The 25145-nt window shown below is 36.0% G+C and overlaps 4 protein-coding genes across 5 annotated transcripts; all 4 read left to right on the forward strand.

The window, feature by feature from the left end:
* Positions 1-521: 521 nt before the first annotated feature.
* On the forward strand, positions 522-4173 carry LOC125857911 (pectinesterase/pectinesterase inhibitor U1). Its single transcript, XM_049537566.1, has 3 exons — positions 522-1013; positions 1121-1792; positions 3194-4173. Exons 1-3 carry the CDS (start codon positions 617-619, stop codon positions 3883-3885), a joined length of 1761 nt encoding a protein of 586 aa, XP_049393523.1. The 5' UTR covers positions 522-616; the 3' UTR covers positions 3886-4173.
* A 1920-nt stretch (positions 4174-6093) lies between these two features.
* LOC125858535 (pectinesterase 3) lies at positions 6094-9273 on the forward strand. Its single transcript, XM_049538336.1, has 2 exons — positions 6094-7431; positions 8355-9273. The coding sequence occupies exons 1-2, from the start codon at positions 6396-6398 to the stop codon at positions 9032-9034; spliced, it is 1716 nt and encodes a 571-aa protein (XP_049394293.1). The 5' UTR covers positions 6094-6395; the 3' UTR covers positions 9035-9273.
* A 1180-nt stretch (positions 9274-10453) lies between these two features.
* Positions 10454-17385, forward strand: LOC125857850 (alanine aminotransferase 2, mitochondrial-like). Its single transcript, XM_049537502.1, has 15 exons — positions 10454-10923; positions 11674-11724; positions 11882-11932; positions 12096-12161; positions 12240-12301; positions 13565-13643; positions 13725-13829; positions 13929-14039; positions 14276-14413; positions 14589-14663; positions 14847-14967; positions 15139-15293; positions 15872-15946; positions 16257-16460; positions 17036-17385. The coding sequence occupies exons 1-15, from the start codon at positions 10702-10704 to the stop codon at positions 17150-17152; spliced, it is 1632 nt and encodes a 543-aa protein (XP_049393459.1). The 5' UTR covers positions 10454-10701; the 3' UTR covers positions 17153-17385.
* Positions 17386-18218: 833 nt separating this feature from the next.
* LOC125857852 (alanine aminotransferase 2, mitochondrial-like) lies at positions 18219-24902 on the forward strand. Of its 2 annotated transcripts, XM_049537503.1 has the most exons (15): positions 18219-18490; positions 18731-18781; positions 18882-18932; positions 19076-19141; positions 19225-19286; positions 20588-20666; positions 20750-20854; positions 20957-21067; positions 21655-21792; positions 21964-22038; positions 22290-22410; positions 22579-22733; positions 23585-23659; positions 23947-24150; positions 24474-24902. In XM_049537503.1, exons 1-15 carry the CDS (start codon positions 18437-18439, stop codon positions 24588-24590), a joined length of 1464 nt encoding a protein of 487 aa, XP_049393460.1. In that variant the 5' UTR covers positions 18219-18436; the 3' UTR covers positions 24591-24902. The 2 variants fall into 2 exon arrangements, with proteins under 2 accessions (XP_049393460.1, XP_049393461.1); XM_049537504.1 differs by lacking the exons at positions 19076-19141; positions 19225-19286 and having other exon boundaries at positions 24474-24598.
* Positions 24903-25145: the final 243 nt, after the last annotated feature.

A 25145-nucleotide genomic window follows, 5' to 3' on the forward strand; every position in this document is an offset into this window, starting at 1 on the left:
TGAAATCCGAAAAGTTTCACATAAAATGGGACGAAGGGAGTAGTTTTTTTTAGATTTATCAATTTTACGATGTCCAATATCCTGGCCCAGGCTAAAGTTTTTCTTTTTTCTTTTTGTTGCTTCACCCACTTGTTATTCTGTTAACAAATTTAATATTCAACTAAACATGTCACTTTGCAAAATCAATGATGGAGTGATAATAATTGATTAAAGTTACTGATAAAGGAGACACAACGAGATTTTTTCTCCAAAAGTAATCAAACGAAAGAAAAGTATCGATACCTTCCCCACCATTCACTTGTCATCTATTATTACATTCAAATTCACATTATAACCAAAACGATAAATCAATATATATCAAATCTATTCCTAGTAAATGCCACTGTCTTTTTTAAAATTTGAATTTCATATTCAGAAAATTAGTGTATATATATTTTTTCGATAACTTAATAATATAAAAAGAAATACTATTTAAACTAATGATACATAAAATTTAAACTAAAAACAAAAAATAGAAATGTTGAAATTAGGACCAATGTCACGACTCATGAATATAAAACCCCCACCAATCCAATCCAATTTCTCCACAACTCTCCCTTAAATTTCTTCATCCAAAATGACACGTGTCAAAGATTTTTTCGCCGAAATGTTGGATTCCGGCAAACAAGTTGATTTTTCTAAAAGGAAGAAAAAAATCTACTTGGCCATTGTTGCCTCAGTGCTGCTCGTTGCAGCAGTAATCGGAGTAGTCGCCGGAGTTAAATCTCGTTCAAATAACTCCGACGATCATGCAGACATAATGGCCATATCCTCTTCAGCTCATGCCATCGTAAAATCTGCGTGTAGCAACACTCTACACCCCGAACTGTGTTACTCTGCAATTGTCAATGTTACAGATTTCTCAAAAAAAGTAACAAGCCAAAAAGATGTGATTGAATTGTCCTTGAATATCACTGTCAAGGCCGTTCGACGCAACTACTATGCAGTCAAGGAACTCATCAAAACTAGGAAAGGTATGTCTCGACAGGTTAAACTTAATATTATAAAAATTAATGTTCTTAGAAACACATTGATGCCATATACCAATTCTCGGTCATCTCAACGTATCTTGTTTTAATAGGTTTAACCCCACGGGAAAAGGTTGCGCTGCATGACTGCCTGGAGACGATGGACGAGACACTCGACGAGCTCCACACTGCTGTAGCAGATCTGGAACTATATCCCAACAAAAAATCATTGAAAGAACACGCTGAAGACCTGAAAACTCTAATAAGTTCCGCAATTACAAACCAGGAAACTTGCCTCGACGGTTTCTCTCACGATGAGGCCGATAAAAAGGTCCGCAAAGTTTTGCTGAAAGGTCAAAAGCACGTGGAAAAAATGTGCAGCAATGCTTTAGCTATGATCTGTAACATGACCAATACCGACATTGCAAATGAGATGAAATTATCGGGCAACAGGAAGTTAGTAGAGGATAACGGCGAGTGGCCGGAATGGTTGTCCGCCGGCGACAGGAGGTTGTTGCAGTCGTCGACGGTGACGCCAGATGTGGTTGTGGCGGCCGACGGAAGTGGAGATTACAAAACGGTGTCGGAGGCGGTAGCAAAAGCACCGGAGAAGAGTAGCAAGAGGTATGTGATTAGGATAAAAGCAGGAGTTTACAGGGAAAATGTGGATGTGCCGAAGAAGAAGACGAATATTATGTTTATGGGAGATGGCAGAAGCAATACAATAATTACCGCAAGTAGGAATGTGCAAGATGGCAGCACTACCTTCCACTCTGCTACAGTTGGTAAGTTAGAATTAATTTCAAATTTTAATTTGAGATTATTATCTCAACGTAACCCCATAGATAACTACTTATATCAGGTAGAGTTAAATGTTACGAATAATATAATTTTTTACTTTAATACTTTACTTATATAAGGTAGAGTTAAATGTTACGAATAATATAATTTTTTACTTTAATACTTTATAGATAAGGTAGGAACAAGTAAAGTGAAAAGCAAATAAACATATGGTTCATTCAGAACTTGGGTACTGCTAAGCTACTATCTAGGAGCATCATCAGTCCATATATAGTACTTCACTCTAAAGTTTGTCAAGTGAGTAGCATTTAGGTTGATTTATTCTCACTGTTAAATAAAAGAAGTTCACTAATTTACCTTTAAAAGGAGAAAGAATAATTAAATGAGACTTGACTAAATATTACTAGTTCAGCAATAGACTATATATTCTTGTTTGGTAGTAGTTGAGCAGAATTTAAGAGTTGTTTTGGTACAAATATGAGATATAGTTATCTCATTATTGTACTACAAATAGAGAGATAAATAGTTTAAGATTAACTAACACTTGTAAAACCAAATACTCTTGTTTTTTATCCTGAGATTTTTATCTGTCACCAAACAACATACCCCTACTTGTACATTATTGGTGTAACGAATCTCACGTCTGTAAAGGTTGGATAAAAGGCATATCTTATGGACAGAACGATATAGATTTGTCAGCCACTTTTTGCTAGTAGTGTATCTATCAGCCTGTGATATACTCCCTCCGTCCCTATTTACTTGTCCATATTTCCTTTTTTGGTTGTCCCTATTTAGTTGTCCATTTTGACAAATCAAGAAAGGACAACAAATTTTTTCCTATTATACCCTTATTTACACTTCTTGAAAACTGTAAAAGTGTATGTTGTTTCCCTCCAATTTATTTCACTTTAATTCAAATAAGTGGTTGTAATTTTGAAGTGAAAAGTTGTCATAAGGGTAAAATTGTAACTTCACTGTGCTAATCATTGTTGCCTTAATCTGTGTGCCATTTCTAAAGTGGACAACTAAAAAGGGACGGAGGGAGTAGATCACTAGAATCTGCTTTCCAGCTGGGGTTGCACTCCCTTTCCCTTAAATACTTCATAGAAAAAGGATAATCTATTTTCACCTTGTATGGAGTAATATTTTACTATAGTATACGATAATTTTCCATTGGCAGCAGCCTATAATAATCGTTGGTCCGATAAGAACAGCTCACGGGTACATTCTTAGCTGCTGACAATAATAGAGGAGAGACACCCTCCACTGTTTTTGTACTTTAGTCGCTGGGATATTTATTCAAAAATGTAACATGACAATTGTCATATATATATATATGATGAGTTGTCCAAAACAGAAATGACATAGTAACTAATTTCATGCAGCGGCGGTGGGGGAAAAGTTCTTGGCCCGGGACATAACCTTCCAAAACACAGCAGGAGCCTCGAAGCATCAAGCCGTGGCACTTCGCGTGGGGTCTGATTTGTCCGCATTTTATAGATGTGACATGCTAGCTTATCAGGACACCCTCTATGTCCACTCCAATCGTCAATTCTTTGTACAATGTTTAGTTGCTGGTACCGTTGATTTTATTTTTGGAAATGGTGCTGCTGTTTTACAAGACTGTGATATTCACGCCAGGCGTCCTGGTTCGGGCCAGAAGAACATGGTTACTGCCCAAGGAAGAACTGACCCCAACCAGAACACTGGTATTGTTATCCAGAAATGTAGAATTGGTGCAACGTCTGATCTGAGACCGGTGCAGAAGAGTTTCCCTACCTATCTAGGGAGGCCGTGGAAAGAGTATTCGAGGACTGTGATCATGCAATCGTCGATTACTGACGTGATTCAGCCTGCTGGATGGCATGAATGGAATGGGAATTTTGCATTGAATACTCTGTTTTATGGTGAGTATGCAAATACAGGGGCAGGAGCAGCTACCTCAGGAAGGGTTAAATGGAAAGGGCATAAGGTAATTACAAGTTCAACTGAGGCCCAAGCTTATACTCCTGGCAGGTTCATTGCTGGAGGTAGTTGGTTGACCTCCACTGGCTTCCCTTTTTCTCTTGGTCTTTGAAACGTAAAATGAGGACTACTATTTTGTTTCAATTACTTATTATTGGTGCCATTTTTCTTTAGAGAAGTGGTTAGTTTGATCAAGCCGTAGTGTGCAGGGCATTGGCATTGGCATTGCCATTTGGCTGACGGCAAAATAACAAGATTCATCCACGAATTGGAGTATTGGAATTGTGTTTTATGAACTTCTATTCGTGTTGAGGAATTTCAGTGATGTATTGTACATGTTAATATTAACTATCGCGTGCAATTTTTATCTTAAGTGAAAAGCAAAAGAAAAAAAAGAGAATTTATGCTTATACTTGGCCTATATCCTAACGTCTCCAACTAGTTGTTGTTGCTGACTGTTTATTCTTTACTATTATTCCCTTAAATCTCAAGTAATAATAAATTGTATCGTAACAAATCAATATGCATTAATCAAAATACTTGAGTACACTAAAATAAATAGGTATAAGCTACGAAATTTGTAGTAAAATAGCCGGTAGCTAACGAGATTCCTTTTATAATCCGTTGTCAACTAAAATTAGTGATGAACTTTTATTGTTTAACATAGAAAATGTCCATCTAAATTGTTTTTGTTTAGGTAGTATACCATCTTCTTATGATCAGCTCCAGCCTCCAAATATGTTTGTACTTTATACCATCCCGCTATGGGATTGAAATGAAAAAGAAATCACCCTTTTAACAATAGACCAGTTGAAATATTCTGCTATATATTTTATGGGCTTGGGCCTGGAGTTGTTTCTCTCTTACTTTTCTTATTAGTAGGAGTTTTACAACATGTTCAATTGCAAACCCATATAGTGAAGAAGTAATCACGTCCCCAATTAACATGTTCCATCTCTTTCTTGATCAACATTCTCCATTTTGGTTAAGTAATAGTTTAATACTTATATATGTATAATAATTGGAAAGTCTATTCTAACTTACCAATCTTAACCATCAAGGTTTGTGGTTACCTAGATATGACTCCTTCACTCTTACTAATAAGATGTGTTTTGTTTGTATCATGTGAATGAAAAAATCTAAGTAGAAAATGCTTTTCTATTTATGCAACGTTTAATCTAAATTAGTCTAGGCCTCAAAAATTAAAACAGATACAAAACACCTAATGGACAAAAAAACTTATAGTCTATAGATGAGGGATATGGGTAGAGAAAGTATGTAATAAGGCGCAATTAGCGGAGAATGGAGGCAACAAAAATGATACTTTGTCTAAACTCAAATGGGATCCACACCACATGCACCCCTTCTTAACGGTTTATTGTTTCCATGTGTATACACTAAAAATGATCACACACAATATATTACTTGTATTATTCATCATTGTGCTGGCTTAGATTACTAACATTTCCACCCACTGCTTAATTTTTAAGGCACACGGCATGCGTACGCGGCCCGTTCCTTGCATTTGCATTGACCTTCCTCGCACATTGGACTTGCCGGCCGCGTATTGCCAATTTGCCATCATTTCAGCTGCATATTAGTTTATCACTACTCTTGAGCAATTCAGCAGAGGAAAAGTTAATTATTATTGTAAATATACGAATATTAACTAGTAAAGAGATCAAAATTGAATATTTCAATTAAAAGGATTTACTTAGCTTATCATAATGACCAGAGTTTAAAATTATTAACAACTGAAGGATTAAAAATATGCTAATTGCCCAACTTAATAGACAATATGTATTTTGTGAAAATTCAATTATTGTATATTTTTGCTTTCAACATGTCTTGTTCAAATGCTATTTATTCTGTGTATGGGTTTCTGCTGGCTCTGGCGAATGAAGTAAGATATTTTACTTAGACAAAGTCCATCCAAATCCGCCCCAAAATATAGAGAAACAGACATGCCAGCTAATATCATTATTTCTGCTTTGCAAATTAAATGCATACCTGTCACACGATAGAGTGATCAAATTACACAAGAAAATAAAAAACAAAAAAAAAGGATAGCCCCGTATACTAAGTATTCCGTAAGATGCCAAGATACATTGATCCGGTTACACTATCGGATAAAAATTGACTTATAATTATAAGTAAATATAAGATTATGAATTTCATATTTAATGAAACATATGTATAGAAATCTTTTGTATGAAAAAATCTTTAGACTAAAAATAAATAAATACCTATAACTTAAACTCTATACTTGTTAATTCCTGTTGCTTATTGTGCTCACGAGTCACGATGGAACTCAGACTCAGAAGACAACAATCATGTTATTTTAATAATATAAAATGATAAGTTGTGTCGTGCCACTAAATTATTCAGGAATCAGGAATGAGATCTTTAACGACATGGAAGCATCTCGGAAAAAGTGAAGCCCCATTTGTCACCTAAACTTTGTATAAAAATGGCATCCTTCAATTAGAATTCAGAACCAGACACAAAAGATATCTCAATATAATTTTTTTTCATATTCCAAAAAACTCAACATCCCCATTTACAAGTTACAAAATCTGAAAAAAAAACAAAAACTCAGAAATTCATTCAGTTTCTTCATCAATGGATACAATCAAATCTTTCAAAGGCTATGGCAAAGTGGATGAGTTGGAAGAACAAGCTTTCAGGGAGAAAACCCGTAAGCGTCTCATTATCTTAATTGTCTCTGCCATTCTTCTCCTTATTGCAGTTGTAGGCATAGTTGTTGGAACTGTTGTTCACAAAAACAACGAAAAGGACAACAATTCGAAACAAACCTCTTCTACTGCTCAATCCCTGGAAGTTCTCTGTAGCTTAACTGAGTACAAAGATTCGTGCTTATCAAGCTTATCATCCTCAAATATCACTGATCCAGAAACGCTGTTCGTACTTTCTTTGAAAATCGCCATGGATGCGGTCAAGAATATGTCTTCTGGACCGCAGAATTGGGCGAAATTGACTAAAGAACCCAAAGTACAAAGGGCATTGAAAGTCTGCGAGACTGTATTCGACGATGCAATTGATAAACTTAACGACTCTGTTTCATCAGTGCAAGTGAACGGAGGCGCAAAACTGCTTTCAGGACCCAAAATCGACGATCTCAGAACTTGGTTGAGCTCGACGCTTACAGATCAGGAGACTTGCTTGGACGCACTCGAAGAAATGAATGCCACATTCGTAAACGACGCTAAGCTGTTAATGAAAAATTCAACTGAATTTACCAGCAACAGTTTAGCTATTGTGGCTAACATTTTTGGGATTCTAGGTAAATTCAATATTCCGATTCACCGGAAATTGTTGAACATTGGGGAATTCCCGGAATGGGTAGCAGCGGGTGACCGGAGACTTATGCAGGAGGTTAGTCCGAAACCGGACGTGACAGTGGCGAGTGATGGTTCCGGAAATGTTACGACTATTGGAGAAGCAGTGAAAATGGTGCCGAAAAAGAGTAAAACGAAATTCGTGATATATGTGAAGGAAGGTGAATATGTTGAGACAGTGAGAATGGATAAGTCTCTTTGGAATGTCATGATGTACGGCGATGGCAAAACTAAGACCATTATTTCCGGCAGCTTGAACTTCATCGATGGCACCCCCACTTTTGAGACGGCCACATTTGGTAAGTTTTCATTTAATAAAATTTTTTTATACTCGCACCGATTATTCACACAAAATACAAACTCATTTCATTTGTTAGTTATAGAAATTCAAGATTACTGGGGTGATTATTGAATTTACATGGTTAAGTACTAAATTAGCCAACTGAATTATGTTTTATTTAGATCTTTCTTCTAGTTCTAAAAACTACTAGTTGCTGATTAAAATTGTACTACAAGGTTACAAGAAAGGGTCAACCTTTTTTATTAAGAAAAAATTTAGTCTAAGATATTAGTAATAGATTATTTAAAAACTGGTTCTATAGGATTTTTGTCAAAGGTAGGCTGGTCTGAGAAATTGACTTTGATCTTTTCTGTTTTGTTTTTGCGGTTGTACATATTTAAATGTTTATTACAACTTGATGAGCCCCAATGAGTTAAAAGATATTTTCGATGATACACGCTTTTTGAGTTGATGCTTGAATTGAGTTAGACATGAAATTTATTTATGGCTCATCCCAATGAACTCTATATTGACCCATATTTTATACTGTTCATGCTCAAAATATCTAATCCTGAACTAAGCATCCCAATGCTTAGTGAACTCGTGGATTCATGTTATAGTCATATGGTGTGTTGGCATGTGGGCTTTGATGGCCTTATCTAACTGATTCAGTGTCATCAGAATGCACATGGTTTTTGTTTGTCACCATGTGATTTGATGTCTCAGTTTGCCACCCATGTGAATTCAGTTGCCGACTGGTGGAGTGGTTAGCTGAGGCTTTCATATGACATCATTAATTGTTCATTTATCATTTTGCCCTCTCTTTTTGTATTTAGCCTAAAATTCCTTTTGCGGAAAATGAGAGGAATTAGCTAATGTTACAATTTTTTTTACCTGGTTGGTTAAATTAAATAATTTGGTTCATTTTTGTACATGTATCAGCTGTTGCTGGTAGAGGCTTCATTGCCAGAGACATAACATTCAAGAACACCGCTGGGGCCGCAAAGCACCAGGCAGTGGCCATGCGTTCAGGGTCCGATCAATCTGTATTTTATCGATGCTCCTTTGATGCCTTCCAGGACACCCTTTATGCTCACTCCAACCGTCAATTTTACCGCGAATGTGACATTACAGGTACAATCGATTTCATGTTTGGTAACGCTGCGGTTGTTTTCCAAAGTTGTAAAATCCAGCCCAGACAACCATTACCCAATCAGTTTGTGACCATTACGGCCCAAGGCAAAAAAGACCCAAATCAGAATTCAGGCATGTCTATTCAAAAGTGTGATCTTTCACCATTGGATGATCTAAAAGCACCAACATACTTGGGCAGGCCCTGGAAGGACTACTCTACAACAGTAATCATGCAGTCCACTATTGGTGCATTCTTGAATCCTCTAGGTTGGATTGAATGGGTCAGTGGTGTGGAGCCAGCCAACACCATTTTCTATGCTGAGTATGCCAACACCGGCCCAGGTGCATCTGTGACCCAAAGGGTCAAATGGGCCGGTTATAAGTCCAGCATTACCCCAGACCAGGCGGCCCAATACACCGTACCGTCTCTCATACAAGGCGATACTTGGTTACCAGAGACAGCAGTTGTCTTTGATTCTTCCTTGTAAACATGAAGTATGGACTAAATTAATCTTCTCTAGGAAGTATATTAAAAAATTCAGTTTCTTTTTTACTTTGAAGAAAAAAAAGTCCAGTTATTTGGCAATCTACTACTGCGTGTATTCTTTTTCCGGCAGTGACATTCTTTTAACCTGTATGTATGTTTTATAAAAGCATTGTGAACAAAACTGACAAATGTTGCTTGTAATTTAATTTATTAATTATAAAAGCTTTGTGAACAAAATGAGAAAAGTTGAGACAAGTCAACAAAGGGAGGCTCCTTAGTTGTCCTAGTCTTTCTTGGATAGTATTGATAGCTACTAAAAAAACAGCTATTCCTCGATAGATATGCTCTTGATCTAATTCCAATGATTCGAGGAAAGCAATGAATTTTCTCACTTAGCTTGGTTTATAATTTTCATGTGATCGCTTGTAAAATTTTTGAACCAACTGTATAATTAGGATTAAAAGAAAGATGACATAGTGTGTTTACCATTTTCAAGAAGTTATATTTTTTTCAAAGTAATTAATTGAGGTATAATAGGTAAAATTTTTTTTTATCTTTTCTTGATTTGTCAAAATGGGCAAGTAATTAGGAATAACTAAAAAAGAAAAAGTGGACAAGTAATTAGGGACAAAGGAGGTAATTAATTAGGATGAAGATGACTTGATCACGATTAACGCCTATCTAGAATTAGAAAAATGGTTTAGTAGACATAAAAGAAAAACCTTAGAAGAATTTATGAAAAACTATTTTTTTGTTGGACGGGAAGAATTCATGTATTAAAAAATTACTCGGGGAATGGTTTTGGTGGAGAACAAGATGAGGAAAACGAAGTTGAGATCGTTCAATTATGTAAAGAGCAGATATTCAATGCCCTAGTATGAAGGTATGAGAGGTTCACTATGGATGGTTCCAAAAAAAGTAGAGGTAGATCATAGAAGTATGATATAGATGTGAATTATGATTAGACAAGACATGATGAAGTTTAAACTTATCAAGGACATACCTATAGATAGAAAGTTGTGAATGACACATATTTAGGATAAACATTTAGTAGGTAGTTGTGCGTTGTCTTGCTATTCATCCGTACTACTAGTAGATGTAGTATTGCTTCTGTAGTTCTTGGTCATTCAATTATGTTATTATGTGTTGTCTTGTATTTCGACTATCAAATTATGTTGCTATACATAATTACTTTTCTATTACTATTTGTTATTTTTTGTACTTCTATTATTTTGTTTTTCAGGATTTCTTTGGACTCTTTTTTTTTTTTGTTTTAACCGAGGGGCTATTAAGAACTACCGATCTTCTTTTAAAATAAATTCAAGATTTGCTTACATTGTGCTCTTTTACTACTGATTTCTATTTAATATGACTTTAAACAAATTGATACCCATATCTCTTGATTCCTTTTTAGCGAAAGCCAATACAAATACAGGGGGCGGCCATTGGGTAGTCGCCATCGACAGAATACCCATAGACTAGTTCTCTATTAAAGTACCTAACGAAACTATCCTCACCAATCAGAGTCAGAGGGTACTGATTCTCCGCCAAAAACGTGGGCCGTAAGTCAAAAGTGCGCTCGATTTATGCGAAAAGTGGTAAAAAAGTTGGTGAATCGAAAACGTTAACCGCTCTTCACTCTCCGCCCACTGTTCGCTCAAATCCAGAATGCGGAGATTCGTAGCTGATAAAGCCAAAACTCTCATCAATAGGAGCAGGACCACCTGTTCGTCTTCTTCTCCTATTACTACTTCTACTTCCGTGTTGCAGCGGCTCACCTCTTCTTCTTCTCAATCACCTGCTGTTCTTCGTTTTTTATCCACTTCTTCTGATTCAATGGCTTCCGATTATTCATCCACTCCGGTCACTCTTAACAACGTTAATCCAAAGGTATTCCTATTTCATTTAACTGTTGATTTTGAATTTTTATTTTTCTGCTATTGCTCTAATTGACTTGAGCTTTTTTTAGTTTCACCAATTTAATGATTTTTCAAGTGTTTCGTGATTGGTTTCTCTACATATTGATTTAATTGGTCCTTGTCCGTTATGTATGCTCCAGTAAGAAAGTCCCTTACTTCGGCTATTAAGGATTTTCATTTTAGGCTGGCCTGTTTGGACAGTTGAACGGGAAGAGGGGAAGTTGTGCCCATTCTCTATCCGGGCACGAGCAGGAATATAAAAAACAATGGAAAAGCAAAACATGTACCTGATGTAACGACATATTCAAAAATACGTGTGATCCAATTTGATAGCTGTCCACAGAAAGGAAAGAGTTTACACCACATAACTTTTTTAATTTTGGTTTTGCTCTGTGTTTATATGTTTTCTTTATAGGTTAATCTCTTCCCAGAAGTGTAGGATTTTTCATCTATTTATTCTTTACATACTTTAATTAATCTGATACCAAGTAATGTCTACAAGTTATTATACCAACGAGTAGTGTATGTGACGTCTATGTATTTTATTTGTTTCAATTGGGGTGCTTATGATTCGTGACGTTTGTTGCGCTAAGCATCCCATCTGATTTGACCCTAGATCATTGGCGTGAATACTATAATTTTGCCCTGTTCTGATGTAGGATTTTACTATGGCCTCTACAGTCAAATGACTTGATGTATTACAACTCATTTTTGGTTTCAGGTTTTGAAATGTGAGTATGCTGTCCGTGGAGAAATTGTCAACCTTGCTCAGGTAGTTTTAGAAGTCGATTTTACACTCTAGTTAGAGTTATCAACCTGAATTTCAGAATCTTGTTAGTTGCACTTGCGCCATTTATTTTCTGGGAATGCTTAATCTTGCAATAAAAACAATATATTGATGGTGTACTGCGTGATGCATCGTCATGCAGAAATTACAACAAGATCTCAAGGAGAATCCAGGCTCTCATCCATTTGATGAGGTACCAACTCTTTTGAACTTGTTTTTTTGTTTCCATTTAAGCTATAGTATTGCATATCTTAATCAATTTTGCTTCTTTCACTTTTAACAGAGCTTAATATAGGTGACCTAGAGCTTTATTGTTGTCTAGATCTTTTCTGTACACATTCCTCTAATTCATGCAGATCTTATACTGCAATATTGGAAATCCTCAATCTCTGGCTCAGCAGCCTATTACTTTCTTTAGGGAGGTGAGGATAATTTTTTTTTATTCTACATTATGTTTATTTGTTTCATAGATCAGCATCTAAGGAGGCTTCCTTTGTTAGGTCCTTGCATTATGTGATCATCCACTTATTTTGGACAAAAGTGAAACGCAAGGTTTGTTCAGGTATGAAGTTTGTCTATCAACCTCGGTGCACCTTGTAGTTCAAGGAAACAGTTTATATACCTTCGTTTTTATAGATGTCTGAAGAAATGGAGTTGACATGGCTAAATTCCGTAGAAAAAATATTTCCCCTGTACTTTTCAAACATGGTACAGTTAAGTCTCCTGCTACAATGGAACCTTTAGTCCTTGTTATTGTATAATAAATAATTTGCAGAAGGAGTAGGAATCAAATTTTAATGATTGTATTTTTTTAATTCTTTTAAAGAATCAAATTTTAACGATTGCATTCTTTTTAATTCTTTTAAGTCAAATGTCAAACTTATAAAACCAAGTGATACTTATTATAATTTGTGCAAGTGAGCAAAAGTTTACTATGCTGGTGAAGTGGGCCATTCATGTAAGATGAAATTTTCATCACTATTCCTTGGAGAAAGTACGAGGGTAACATAATCTTTACAAAAAGAGACATAATGCATAAGCTTTTCTTGCCCCCCAAAGTTCTAAGCAATTATTTAGCTTGTAAGGAAGGTGTTGGTGACACTGTTGCAGTTTGCTTTCCATATCAGTTTGCTATTAAATGCTGCTTTCATTCTTCAAACAAATCAGATGCTCCTCGTTCATTATCAATAGAATTCCCTGGTCCAAAATACAAGTTCCCAAGAGAAACATGCAACTTGGGGCAATGGGCATAGTGTGGGTGCTTGTTTATGATCCCAAATCCCTTGCTTTCAGATCACGTGTACTTGACTTTTCTATTTCATGTCAACTTGACATATCAAATAATGTTCTTGAGGGCCGACAAAAGTAAAAATGTATAATTTTAAGCTAAAAATCAATTGGATGTGGAAGGTTATGATGACTGAGAAGCTCTAAGTCGCATATTTATTTAGATAATTGATGATTCTGTTGTATTTGCACCTAGTTTCTATGGGTATTGTTTTTGTTTTTTTAGCTTCAAAATGTGTACATATTATCTGGCTATAATCGAACTCCTACTTTTTTGTTATTCTTTGAAGTCATTGCAAATTTGCAATATAGTGTTATTATTAAATATTAGTCATTCACTTTTGTTCTCAAATTTTTATGTGTTTTAGATGATAGGTTCTTTCTTTGAGATTTTTTCCTTAATATTATGGTATGGACTATGACTTGCACCCAAATAGAAGCAAAAAACTTGTGAATTCTGGTTTACGTCTCATACAACCAGTCAGAAACTGTGGGAAATTATTATTTTGATGTCTTACATTCTCTCTTTTCTTTGTAGTGCGGATTCAATAGAACGAGCTTTCCAGATCCTTGACCAAATTCCTGGTAGAGCAACAGGTGCATACAGCCACAGTCAGGTGACTATCTTCTTATCGTATTGTCCTAGATTTGCAGCCAGTATAATCATAGAACTTCTTGTTATGTTTTACTAAATCTAGGGTATCAAAGGATTACGTGATACAATTGCTTCTGGTATCGAAGCTCGTGATGGCTTCCCTGCTGATCCAAATGATATTTTCTTGACTGATGGTGCAAGCCCTGCGGTAAATTTGTTTGATCATAAAGTTATTTGTACAGCTTTGAAGAAGTAACTAAAAGAATAGCAAGATGTTTATAATGTTGGGTTTTCATCTTCTATTCAGGTTCACATGATGATGCAGTTGCTCATCGGGTCAGAGAATGATGGAATTCTCTGCCCTATCCCTCAATATCCTCTTTATTCCGCTTCAATTGCTCTCCATGGTGGCACTCTCGTAAGTGCATATGCTTCAACTTATAGTTTGATCAGTGTTAGTTGTGTAGTTGTCTTTGAATGCAACTACCAGATCTTTATAGAAAAGATATATATTAATAAGCTTGGTTAACCTGCTCATTTGTGGAGGATATTATTGTAACCTATTATAAATGAAAAATGTCCTGATTGACTTATTCTTCAGTCGAAGGTAACCACACAGGAGCCTCTTATGTATGCTTTTATCTGGTTATTTAGGTTCCTTATTATCTTGATGAGGAAACAGGATGGGGACTTGAGGTCTCAGAGCTTGAGAATCAGCTGAAAACTTCAAAATCCAAAGGTATTAATGTTAGGGCTTTGGCTGTGATCAATCCAGGCAACCCAACTGGGCAGGTAATGGTTTTTAAGATTTTGGAATCTCATCGTACCTTTTTTTTAAAAAAACAAACAAACATAGAGGATGTGATTTATGTTATTTAATGAGGACCAACTGTGGTGGAAAATGCTGATCTTCCCTTTCCCAATTATATCTCAGAATGACATGAGTAGTTTTCTATGTATACCTTAGGTTCTTGCTGAGGCTAACCAACGAGAAATTGTGGAATTCTGCAAGAAAGAAGGCCTTGTTCTTCTGGCGGATGAAGTGAGTTTATTCCCCTCTAGATGCTTCTTTGCTTCATTCTGATAAATTATTTTGCTTCCATGGCAACTTACCAGTGATTCTCCACTTGTTTGGGAGGGTTCATAATGTTTTCCATTCCTGAGATTGTGCAATTACTAATATTCTATATTATTAGTCCTCTTATATATTGTGAAACTCATGCAGGTGTATCAGGAAAATGTTTATGTGCCTGAGAAGCAGTTCCACTCATTTAAGAAGGTTGCGCGCTCTATGGGATTTGGAGAAAAGGACATCTCTTTAGTTTCTTTTCAGTCTGTGTCAAAAGGTAGATATTACTGCCTCAATCCAGCCCTCTCTTGTTGGCTGTCTTTCTCTTTCGTTTGTCTGTATGTCACAAAGTTACGGGGAGAAGGGGAGGGTTTCATTTTCACGAATGCATCTGATATTTTTGATCTTTCAATCCTTGTCTGTTGCTAATTTTCTTTACTGGCTTTAGGATTCTACGGAGAGTGTGGAAAACGAGGAGGTTACATGGAGGTTACTGGATTTAGCCCTGAGATAAGGGAACAGATATACAAAGTGGCATCTGTCAATCTGTGTTCCAACATTTCTGGTCAGATTCTTGCAAGCCTTGTCATGAGCCCTCCAAAGGTTGGTATTCTATGTTTGTGTAACTCATGGACATTGCATTCTGAAGGAGTGAAATTGATATTGAGACTGACCCCAACTAGCTTTGGATTGAGGTTCAGTTGTTTAGTGGAGTGGAGTGTCCACCTTCATCAATACAATATTTTGGAAGTGGTAGCAATTTTCTATACCCAGAACGAGTAGCTCAATGACTTTCTCGTTAATTTTGTCGAGTTGTTTCTGAATCTTTTGCTACCATTTAAATAGGAATTTTGGTTCAAGGATAATTGCATGAGGGAATTAGATGTAGGGTAGGAGTTTTTTTTTTTTTAATCATGTTGGTATGATTATAGCATGATCAACATTTTTATACATATCTTTTTCAGATCACTGCAAAACAATATAAACCAGAGCAAGAGAGATAATATGAATAATCTGAAGTGACGAAATGTACAAAACAAATGATATTACTGCAGGGAAAAAGGACACCTTCAAGTGGAAGGACAGCTTTTTTTCTATTAACTTAGAAGCTTGTTCGGAGGCTCCTTTTCTCCGTGTTATAGATACTTAACTATCAGTACTTGCTCTATTGATTTCTGCAGGTGGGTGATGAATCATACGAGTCTTTTGCTGCTGAGAAAGAAGGGATACTCTCATCCTTGGCAAGACGTGCGAAGGTCAGTAGAATCGGCATATCCAACTGGTGGTGACTAAATAATGAACTAGTTTTCTGGTGCAGTAGTGGATTGTTTTTGGATCATGAACCTTGCATCTGAAAAGAAGGCTGGTTAAAGTAGGAAGCGAAATTGATGTCTGAAATTTTCTTAAAATAGAGATGTCCCTAATTAATTTCCTCTAGAGTTCCATTTTAACTTTTCAAAAATGGCATCTAAATTTTGTGCCTACTTTTGGTGAATTTTATCTCTAATTGGTACGTTTTTTGTTTTTCTTCTGCGTCTGGCAAAATTTTGACTGATTTGTCAACAGACACTAGAAGATGCATTCAGCAATTTGGAGGGAGTAACATGCAATAAAGCAGAGGGTGCAATGTATCTATTTCCACGTATCAACTTACCCAACAAAGCAATAAAAGCAGCAGAAGAAGCTAAAACTGCACCAGATGCATTTTATGCTCGGCGCCTCCTTAATGCCACTGGAATTGTTGTTGTCCCTGGCTCTGGATTTGGTCAGGTGATTGTTATATTTTTCCCCACTTGCATCATGATATTCCTAGTATTAATATGGTTGATAACTATCATCACTACAACACCAACAACATACCCAGTGTAGTCTCATAATTGAGGTCTGGGGAGGGTAGAGTGTACGCCAAGTCACAAACCTTACCCCCCTACTAGAGAGGTTGTTTCCGATAGACCATCACTAATTTTTTAAAAATGAACATGGCTTCACCGGGATTGATTAAACATCAACAAGCAACTTAATAAGCATTTCCTAAAGAGTTTTAGTATCTTTACCTTCAGAAGGAAAAAAAATTCTTTACCTTCGGAAGGGTTCAATGAAAAATGAACTGTGAAAAGCTATTGGGCAAAACAGATTTGGAGGATTTTTTTCAATGGGAAAAGCAACTGTTTCTGCAGTAAAGGTTTGTCTTATTCGAGAAACATTCCTTTTGTCAAGACACTGATTAGTTTGCATACCTGGTAGATGTTAAAATTTCTCTGTTTTAATTTGAGAAGTAAGGGGTACTGTTTATTGAGAACTGCTCGTTTTGACTAAATCTGTTTTTATTTGTTACATCCATGAAGCGTCCTGGAACATGGCATTTTAGGTGCACAATATTACCGCAAGAAGAGAAGATACCAGCTATTGTATCTCGTCTTACAGAATTCCATAAGCAGTTCATGGATGAATTCCGCGGCTAAGGAGTCTATTGGAGACTTGATCATAGATAATTTTTAATAAGCCATCTTTGTATGTATTATTTCAATTATCACCAAAAACAATTATGTTTCAGTAGTGAAAGCTGATATAGGATTGTTTGGCACATACAAGTTGGGGTTTGTTTATTCTTCTTATTTGTACTTGACTTAGACATTGATCCTCTCTCCTAGATGATCAATGTGAAGATTGTTTTGTAAGCCAAACAGGTAAAGCTCGAAATTTAAACGTCTTTTTGCAATCTTATTTTTAACGCAGGCAGTGTTTGTCACTTGCAACTAGTAATATTCAAGCCAACCAAGTCCAGTTTTATATCACCACTGGGCAAGTTATAACCTCGCTTTTATTGACCATTCATATCTAGTCTGAGGATTATGGTTGCATATGCAGCATGACTTTAGTCATAAGAGCACTAGAGCAATGGGTTTAGAGAAGGCTGTGTTTCCTTTTTTTTTTTTTTTGGTTCTGATTGCCGAGAAATTTTCGAAGACTAATGGTGTAAGGCGGGTAGGTTTTTTTTTAACTTTTTTACCTTCCTTCGTTTTCCACTTTAATGTAGAGTTCTTATTTGTTGTTGGGTTTGAACTTGCCATGTGCACCTAATTCATACGACACATGTAGTTTTATATTTCCAATCCACAACACATGAAAATAGAAATTTCAATATGCACTCTATAGTTGGACAATCCTTTATTGATTTGAATATATATAGGTTCTTAATAACAATATCAATTAAAAAGGAAATATGACATCAACTTAACGATAAATGTATCAAATATTTATACTACCTAGCTAAACAATGAACCTTCAGAATTGATAAATTAAAGCGAAAATGTAAAGATATAAATTATGTATCATATATTTATTAACTTTATGTAAACATCCTAAAAATATAATTTTTGAGAGGAAGCCAAGCAACTTACCATAAATACTATCTCACAAATCACGGTTTCTCATATTAGAACCCGAAGCAATTAGCGATTGAGGAGGTTGTGGTGGTACATAGCTGTTGGTGTTGAAGTCATATTTAGTTTAATCCTTTTATTTCAGTTTTAGTTGGACAAATTCAGGTAGAAGTTAAGTTGTAGAGAGTAGTGAAGAGGGAAACAGAGAGATTGATAGGTGTCAAAGCCAGAGATACTCTCATCAGCAATACCATACCACCTGTTCGTCTCCAATTACTTCCGTGTTGCAGCACCGCACCGCTCCTCTTCCCTTTTATTCTCCATCTGCCGCTTCTCCACTCATCACCATGATCTCTTCCTTCTATGGCTTCCGATTATTCATCCTCTCCTATCACCCTTAACGACCTTAATCCAAAGGTATTTTTCTTCTTTTGACTTCCACTACAAGGTCCAATCACGTCATCTAGTACAAGACATAAAAAAAATAAAATGTGATATTTGAAAATTTGTGATTGACCAAAAAAAAAAAAGAAACTTCATAAACGGGTCAAAACTAATTTTTCAATTTCGAAACTCATCTCTACATTTCTTTCGAAAAATCGAACACTGTTTTTTGAGTGAGGGAACTAAGCTCAGGTAGTTGTTTATTTGTTTCAGGTTTTGAAATGCGCATATGCTATCCGCGGAGAAATTGTCACCCATGCTCAGGTAGCTCCCAAGCTCAATTTTGCACTTGTCACTCTAATTTCAGCTTATTTTGGTTAAAAAAAACATCTACCATGCATTGATGGTGTTCTTTGTGATGCAGACATTACAGCAAGACCTCACGGAGAATCCAGGCTCTCATCCCTTTAATGAGGTACGTAGACTTTGTTTTTCGTTTCCATTGTAGTTTTAATAATGCATAACTTAAGGAATTATTCTAACAAAAGTTAAATATAAGTGATTTGGAGCTTTGTTAGTTGTCTAGTCATTTTCTGTAATATTCTCTAATTCATGCAGATCTTATACTGCAATATTGGGAATCCTCATTCCCTGGGTCAGAAGCCTATTTCTTTCTTTAGGGAGGTGGGAATAAATTGTTTGACTCTAGATTCTGTTTTCCTTTTTTAATCTCAATAGAATGATTTCTAAGGAGCTTTCTTTATTAGGTCCTTGCATTATGTGACCATCCACTTCTTTTGGACAGAAGTGAAACAAAAGCTATGTTCAGGTATGAAGTTTGTTTATCAACCTTGGTGCACCTTGTAGTTCAATGAAACAGATCATGTACCTACGGTTTCATAGGTGTCTAATGTCTATCTGGAATTGACATGACTAGTTTCCATAAAACAAATGTTTCCCCCTGTATTTTTCTAATGGTATGGTTAAATCTCCTGCTACTAGTGATGGAATCTTTTATCCTAATATCGTATAGTGAATAATTTGCAGGAGTCAGATTCAAAGTTAAATGATTGTATTCTTTTATTTCAAATGTCCAACTTATAAAATCAAGTGACTATTACTGTAATCTTTGCAAGTGAGGAAACGTGAACTACGAGGATGAAAGTGAGCTGTCAACGTAGGATGATATGTTTATAGCCATTCAGTTGAGAAAGGAAAAGGAAAAGCTAGTTGAAAAGTTTATAATATTTGTCTTTTTTATGAAAGATCAAATGTTTTGTAAGGTACTAATGCTGCATTCCTTCTTCACACAAATTGGAAGTTCCACATCATCCATTATTCACAGAATTCCCAGTGCACATGTAGAACATACAGGTTCCCCATGGGCTGATGGGCAGCATCCCCATTATGATCACAAATCCCATGCTGTCAGTTCAGATGTACTAGAGTAGTCAAGTTTTTTCATGTCAAATATACATATAATGTTCTAAAGGCTTGAAAAAAAATGAAAAATATGACTTTATGCTAGAAAACAAATAGGGTGTGGAAGGTTGTGATAATATGGAAGCTCTCTAAGTATATTGATTCTGAATTTTTTTGAGGTGATTGACGTCTCTATTTATTTTGCCACCTAATTCATATGTTTTTTACCTTACAGTTTTTTAGCCTCTAAATGTGATCATATTTCTTGGTGTTTTGAAGTAAATGCAAGTGGCTATCACGTTTGTTGTTCTTTGAGATCAGTGCAATGTAGTCTTGTTATGTTAGATGTGATTCACTATTAATTCATCAATCCATCCATTCCTCATTTAATTTGACGGGATTTTTCCGTCATTCATTTGAAATCAGTGAAATGCGGTGTTGAAACTACTGTATGCTACAATGTGCTTCTTTGTCGAGTTGTCAATCAGTCCCTTGTTGTTATTGACATAATGCTTAGTAATTTCTTCTCACTAAAATTACAGTTATTTTTACGTTTTGCTTTTGAATTTGGGAAGTTTTAGTTGATGGTATCTTTCTTTGAGTATTTTATCTAAATATTATTGTATCCTTTGGTGAATATTTCTCATCAACTTCAGCATATTCTACAGGATTTTTTGGTCTAATTGACATTCTCTCTTTGTTTTATAGTGCGGATTCTATAGAACGAGCTATCCAGATCCTTGATCAAATTCCTTGTAGAGCAACAGGTGCATACAGTCACAGTCAGGTGACTATATCTTCTATTGTATTATCCTAGTTTTGTATACCAGTATAATCATAAAATTTGTTGTTGTGTTTTGCTAAATGTAGGGTATCAAAGGATTACGTGATAAAATTGCATCTGGTATCGAAGTTCGTGATGGTTTCCCTGCTGATCCAAATGATATCTTCTTGACTGATGGTGCAAGCCCAGCAGTAAATTCTATGGATCTCCAAGTTATTCATACAACTTTGACAGAAGTAATTGAATGAAATAGCAAGATGTTGACAGTTTCTGTTCATTCATCTTCTATTCAGGTTCACATGATGATGCAGTTGCTCATCGGGTCAGAGAATGATGGAATCCTCTGTCCCATCCCCCAATATCCTCTTTATTCTGCTTCAATTACCCTCCATGGTGGCACTCATGTACGTGTTTTTGCTTCTATTTAAGTTTATTAATGTTACTTGAGTAGTTAGCTTTGAATCAGATTCTTTAATAAAAACTTAGTTTAATCTACTTACTTTTGGAAATGATTATTTTTACCCCTTGGATTATTGAGAAGTCCTCAAAAGAGTCAGTGGCACATATTGTGGATAATGGGGCCACCCATCTAACCTCCTCCGCTTAAATACCAGTCTCCCGTAAGAGATTGTTGTAAACAATTATTAAAGAAATATCTGACCTGATTAAAGTTACTCTTCCATTGAACAGATAAAATACAAATGTTTGTGATTGTTGGCTTTTTGGTGTAATCTTCAAGATGTAAAGGATAAACATTGCATGCTAGATTTTATATATACTTTACACGAGTAGGTTTTTGTGCCGTGGAGTCCTCTCTTCTCTTTCCCTTTGGTATGAGGGATTCCTAGACAGTATATTGCCTTTGCACCTTTTCAGTGCTGGGCTGCTTTGTTAATAATATACTGCGTACTTACCTTTTCAAAAAGAAAAAAAAATATGTTTCAGGTAATTCATGCAGAAGCCTCTAATGTATATTTTTATTTGGTGCTAGATTTCTTATTATCTTGATGAAGAAACAGGTTGGGCACTTGAGATCTCAGAGCTTGAGAATCAGCTAAAAACTGCAAGATCCAGGGGTGTTAACGTTAAGGCTTTGGTTGTGATCAATCCAGGCAACCCAACTGGGCGGGTAATGGTTTATATGATTTTTGAAGCTCATAGCCATCTCTTTTTATTTGTATGGACAACGTGATTTACTTCATTTGATGAGAGCATACAGTGATGGTACATGTGGTCCTCCCTTTCCTACAAATATGTAAGAATCTTTACATGTGGTATGATTAGTTCTCTGTGTATGTAGGTTCTTGCTGAGGCCAACCAACGGGAAATTGTGGAATTCTGCTGGAAAGAAGGCGTTGTTCTTCTGGCTGATGAAGTGAGTTAATTCCCCTTTAGATGCTTCTTTCTTGATTCTGACAAATTCTCTTGCTTCTTTGGAAATATGATCACCAGTAATTCTGCAGGTTAACAGTCTTTTCATTTCTGAATGTTCTGTGATTAATTTCAACATTGTAAGAAAAAGGGCAGCCTGGTGGACTAAGCTCCCGCTATGCGTGGGGAAGGGCTGGACGAAAATGGTCTATTGTAACATTGTAAGCACTCTCATATTTTGTGGAACCTGTGCAGGTGTATCAGGAAAATGTTTATGCACCTGACAAGCAGTTCCACTCATTTAAGAAAATATCCCGCTCTATGGGATTTGGAGAAAAGGACATCTCTTTAGTTTCTTTTCACTCTGCCTCAAAAGGTAGATACAACTGCATCCATCTCTCCCTCTCTGGTTGGTTGTCTTTCTATTCTGTTTGTCTGGATGTTAGGAAGTTGTGGTGAAGAAGGGGGTAAGGTGTGGTATTTCATTTTTACAAATACCTCTGAATTGTTTATTGCTGTCACTAACTTTTCTTACTGGTTTTAGGATACTATGGCGAGTGTGGAAAGCGAGGAGGCTACATGGAGTTCACTGGATTTAGTCCTGAGATAAGGGAACAGATATACAAAGTGGCATCTGTCAATCTTTGTTCCAACATTTCTGGTCAGATTCTTGCAAGCCTCATCATGAGCCCTCCAAAGGTTGGTAATGCCATGTCTAAAAGGAGTGAAATGGATATTGAGGATTCATATAGCCGACCCCAACAAGTTTGGGTTTGAGGCGGAGTTGTTAAGAAGGAGTGGGGTCTCCACCCTCAATTCAATATTTGGGAATTAGCAGTTATTGCATTCCCAGAATGTTACCTCAATGATTTTCTGGCTTATTTGGTCTAGTAGAATCCGAGTCATTCATATAGTAGTAATTTTGGTATGAGGGTAATAACATTGCATGAGATGGATTGGTCATGTCCTATATCGACCTCCAGATGCATCAGTCCAGACTCTGGAGTTGTGAAACCATGATGATTGAATGTGTTAAAAGAGGATGAGATAGACCAAAAATCTTATGGGTAACTGTTTTTTCGCTAGGCTTTTGAGGAGGAAGAAGAGAAAGAAAAGGGGAAGGATTAAATCAGAGAAGGCCAAGTCCTCAGACTCGGAGGGAATGTTTCCCCTTATCCTGGATAAGAATTCTCCCATTGCCCAAGTCCTCAGAAGGGAGTTTATGATCCCTTATCCTGGATAATAATCCCCCATTGCCTAAAATTCCCAAATGAGTGTTGTGGGTTCATCCTAAATCTGGTGATCTCATGGTCTAAATGTCGAATTAGTTTGATAAAGTAATTGCTTCAATGAGTTAAGATTGCTGGAACATTTTGTCAAATTTTGTAGGTATCACACTTTTTTATGTGGGAAGATAAAATTAGATGTCACTATGGCGGACATGAATTCAGCTCTGATTGTGAACTATAAACTTTGAAGCTTTGATGTGAGGCCCCTTTGTCTGTGTTATAGATGCCTAACTATCAGCACTGCTCTGTTGATTTATTCAGGTGGGCGATGAGTCACACGAGTGTTTTTCTGCTGAGAAAGAAGCAATACTCTCATCATTGGCAAGGCGTGCAAAGGTCAGTAGAATTAGCATATAAGACTGGGATTGACACTAGTTTATTTTGCTGAAGTTGTTTTACGATCATGAACCTTAGATTTGAATAGTAGAGGTGCTCAAAATAGTAAGCAAAGATGTCTAAAATTTTCTCCTAGAAAAGTTGTCCCAGACGTTTTTTTTGCATAATTTTCATTTCAGCTTTCTGAAAATGGTGTCGGATTTTTTTTTCGTTAGAGTTCCATGTAAGCTTCCTTTTGGTGAATTTCCAATTGATGCAGTTTCTGAAACCGACTACTTCGTCAACAGATACTAGAAGACGCATTCAATAGTTTGGAGGGAGTCACATGCTATAAAGCAGAAGGTGCATTGTATTCATTTCCACGTATTAACTTACCTGACAAAGCAATAAAAGCAGCAGAAGAAGCTAAAACTGCACCAGATGCCTTTTATGCTTGGCGTCTCCTTAATGCCACTGGAATTGTCGTTGTCTCAGGCTCTGGATTTGGCCAGGTGATTGTTATATTTTTGCCCACTTGCTTCCTCATTCCACTTATATATTGTTATTGATAGTCAAAGGCATACTCTGCCAATATGGTCTGTAACTGTCATCGCTCATTTAAAAAAAACGTAGATGTCTTTCACCGGGACTAGTGAACTTTAACGGAGAGAACTTAATAAGCATTTCCCGAACACTTTGAATCTCTCTACCTTACAATTAGAGAAGAAGAAAACTGTTGAATGCATGTGTTGAGAACTAGGGGGAATTTTTCGACACTTATGTTTCTTTAGAATTATATTGACTAAATTTGTATTTACTTGTTGCTTCTATGAAGCGTCCTGGAACGTGGCATTTTAGGTGCACTATATTACCGCAAGAAGAGAAGATACCAGCTATTGTATCTCGTTTTACACAATTCCATAAGCAGTTCATGGATGAATTTCGCGGCTAAAGTATCTGGGCATTCTATTATAAAGAATTTTGAATAAGAACATCTGGTAAGCTTTGTTTTATTTTTCATCTTCACCAAAACAAATCATACTTACAGTAGTGAAAAGTGAAAACTGGTAGGATTGTTTTTTAAAAAAAATCTTATTTGTATTTGACCTGATATCTATTTTTCTCCTCCTAGATGATCAATGTGATGTAAATTTGTAACTATTCTCTCATCTACTTAAATAAGTAATTCCTCCTTGGCTCCTTGAATATGTTGCATATCTAAATTCTAGTCTAGACGTGAATATATATGAATTCCTTGGAGAATAAAATTATTCAAAATAAATTTATCAACACCTTAGAATCGACTTCCATTTTTAATTTAAATATAATAAAAAACTAACTTGCTTTAGTAGATGTTTTCAAAACGAAATGGTCACTTAAATTGGCAAATAATAGGAGAATACGTCAACTTTAAATAAAACTCAATAATGATTTTCTATTTAGATAATATTATTATGAAACGTCAATAAAGATCAGACAGAGGCGTGCTAAGTTTGAAAAAGAAATT

This window comes from Solanum stenotomum, chromosome 3 (assembly GCF_019186545.1).
Source record: "Solanum stenotomum isolate F172 chromosome 3, ASM1918654v1, whole genome shotgun sequence".
In the NCBI taxonomy this organism is placed as follows: Eukaryota; Viridiplantae; Streptophyta; class Magnoliopsida; order Solanales; family Solanaceae; genus Solanum; species Solanum stenotomum.

Coding starts and splice junctions, on each gene's coding strand:
- LOC125857911 (XM_049537566.1), top strand. CDS start 617: ATGACACGTGTCAAAGATTTTTTCGCCGAAATGTTGGATTCCGGCAAA. Junction 1,014..1,120: donor ACTCATCAAAACTAGGAAAG/GTATGTCTCGAC, acceptor TTGTTTTAATAG/GTTTAACCCCACGGGAAAAG. Junction 1,793..3,193: donor CTTCCACTCTGCTACAGTTG/GTAAGTTAGAAT, acceptor AATTTCATGCAG/CGGCGGTGGGGGAAAAGTTC.
- LOC125858535 (XM_049538336.1), top strand. CDS start 6,396: ATGGATACAATCAAATCTTTCAAAGGCTATGGCAAAGTGGATGAGTTG. Junction 7,432..8,354: donor TTTTGAGACGGCCACATTTG/GTAAGTTTTCAT, acceptor TACATGTATCAG/CTGTTGCTGGTAGAGGCTTC.
- LOC125857850 (XM_049537502.1), top strand. CDS start 10,702: ATGCGGAGATTCGTAGCTGATAAAGCCAAAACTCTCATCAATAGGAGC. Junction 12,302..13,564: donor GAAACGCAAGGTTTGTTCAG/GTATGAAGTTTG, acceptor TTTTCTTTGTAG/TGCGGATTCAATAGAACGAG. Junction 14,664..14,846: donor TTGTTCTTCTGGCGGATGAA/GTGAGTTTATTC, acceptor AAACTCATGCAG/GTGTATCAGGAAAATGTTTA.
- LOC125857852 (XM_049537503.1), top strand. CDS start 18,437: ATGGCTTCCGATTATTCATCCTCTCCTATCACCCTTAACGACCTTAAT. Junction 18,933..19,075: donor GCTCTCATCCCTTTAATGAG/GTACGTAGACTT, acceptor TAATTCATGCAG/ATCTTATACTGCAATATTGG. Junction 22,039..22,289: donor TTGTTCTTCTGGCTGATGAA/GTGAGTTAATTC, acceptor GAACCTGTGCAG/GTGTATCAGGAAAATGTTTA.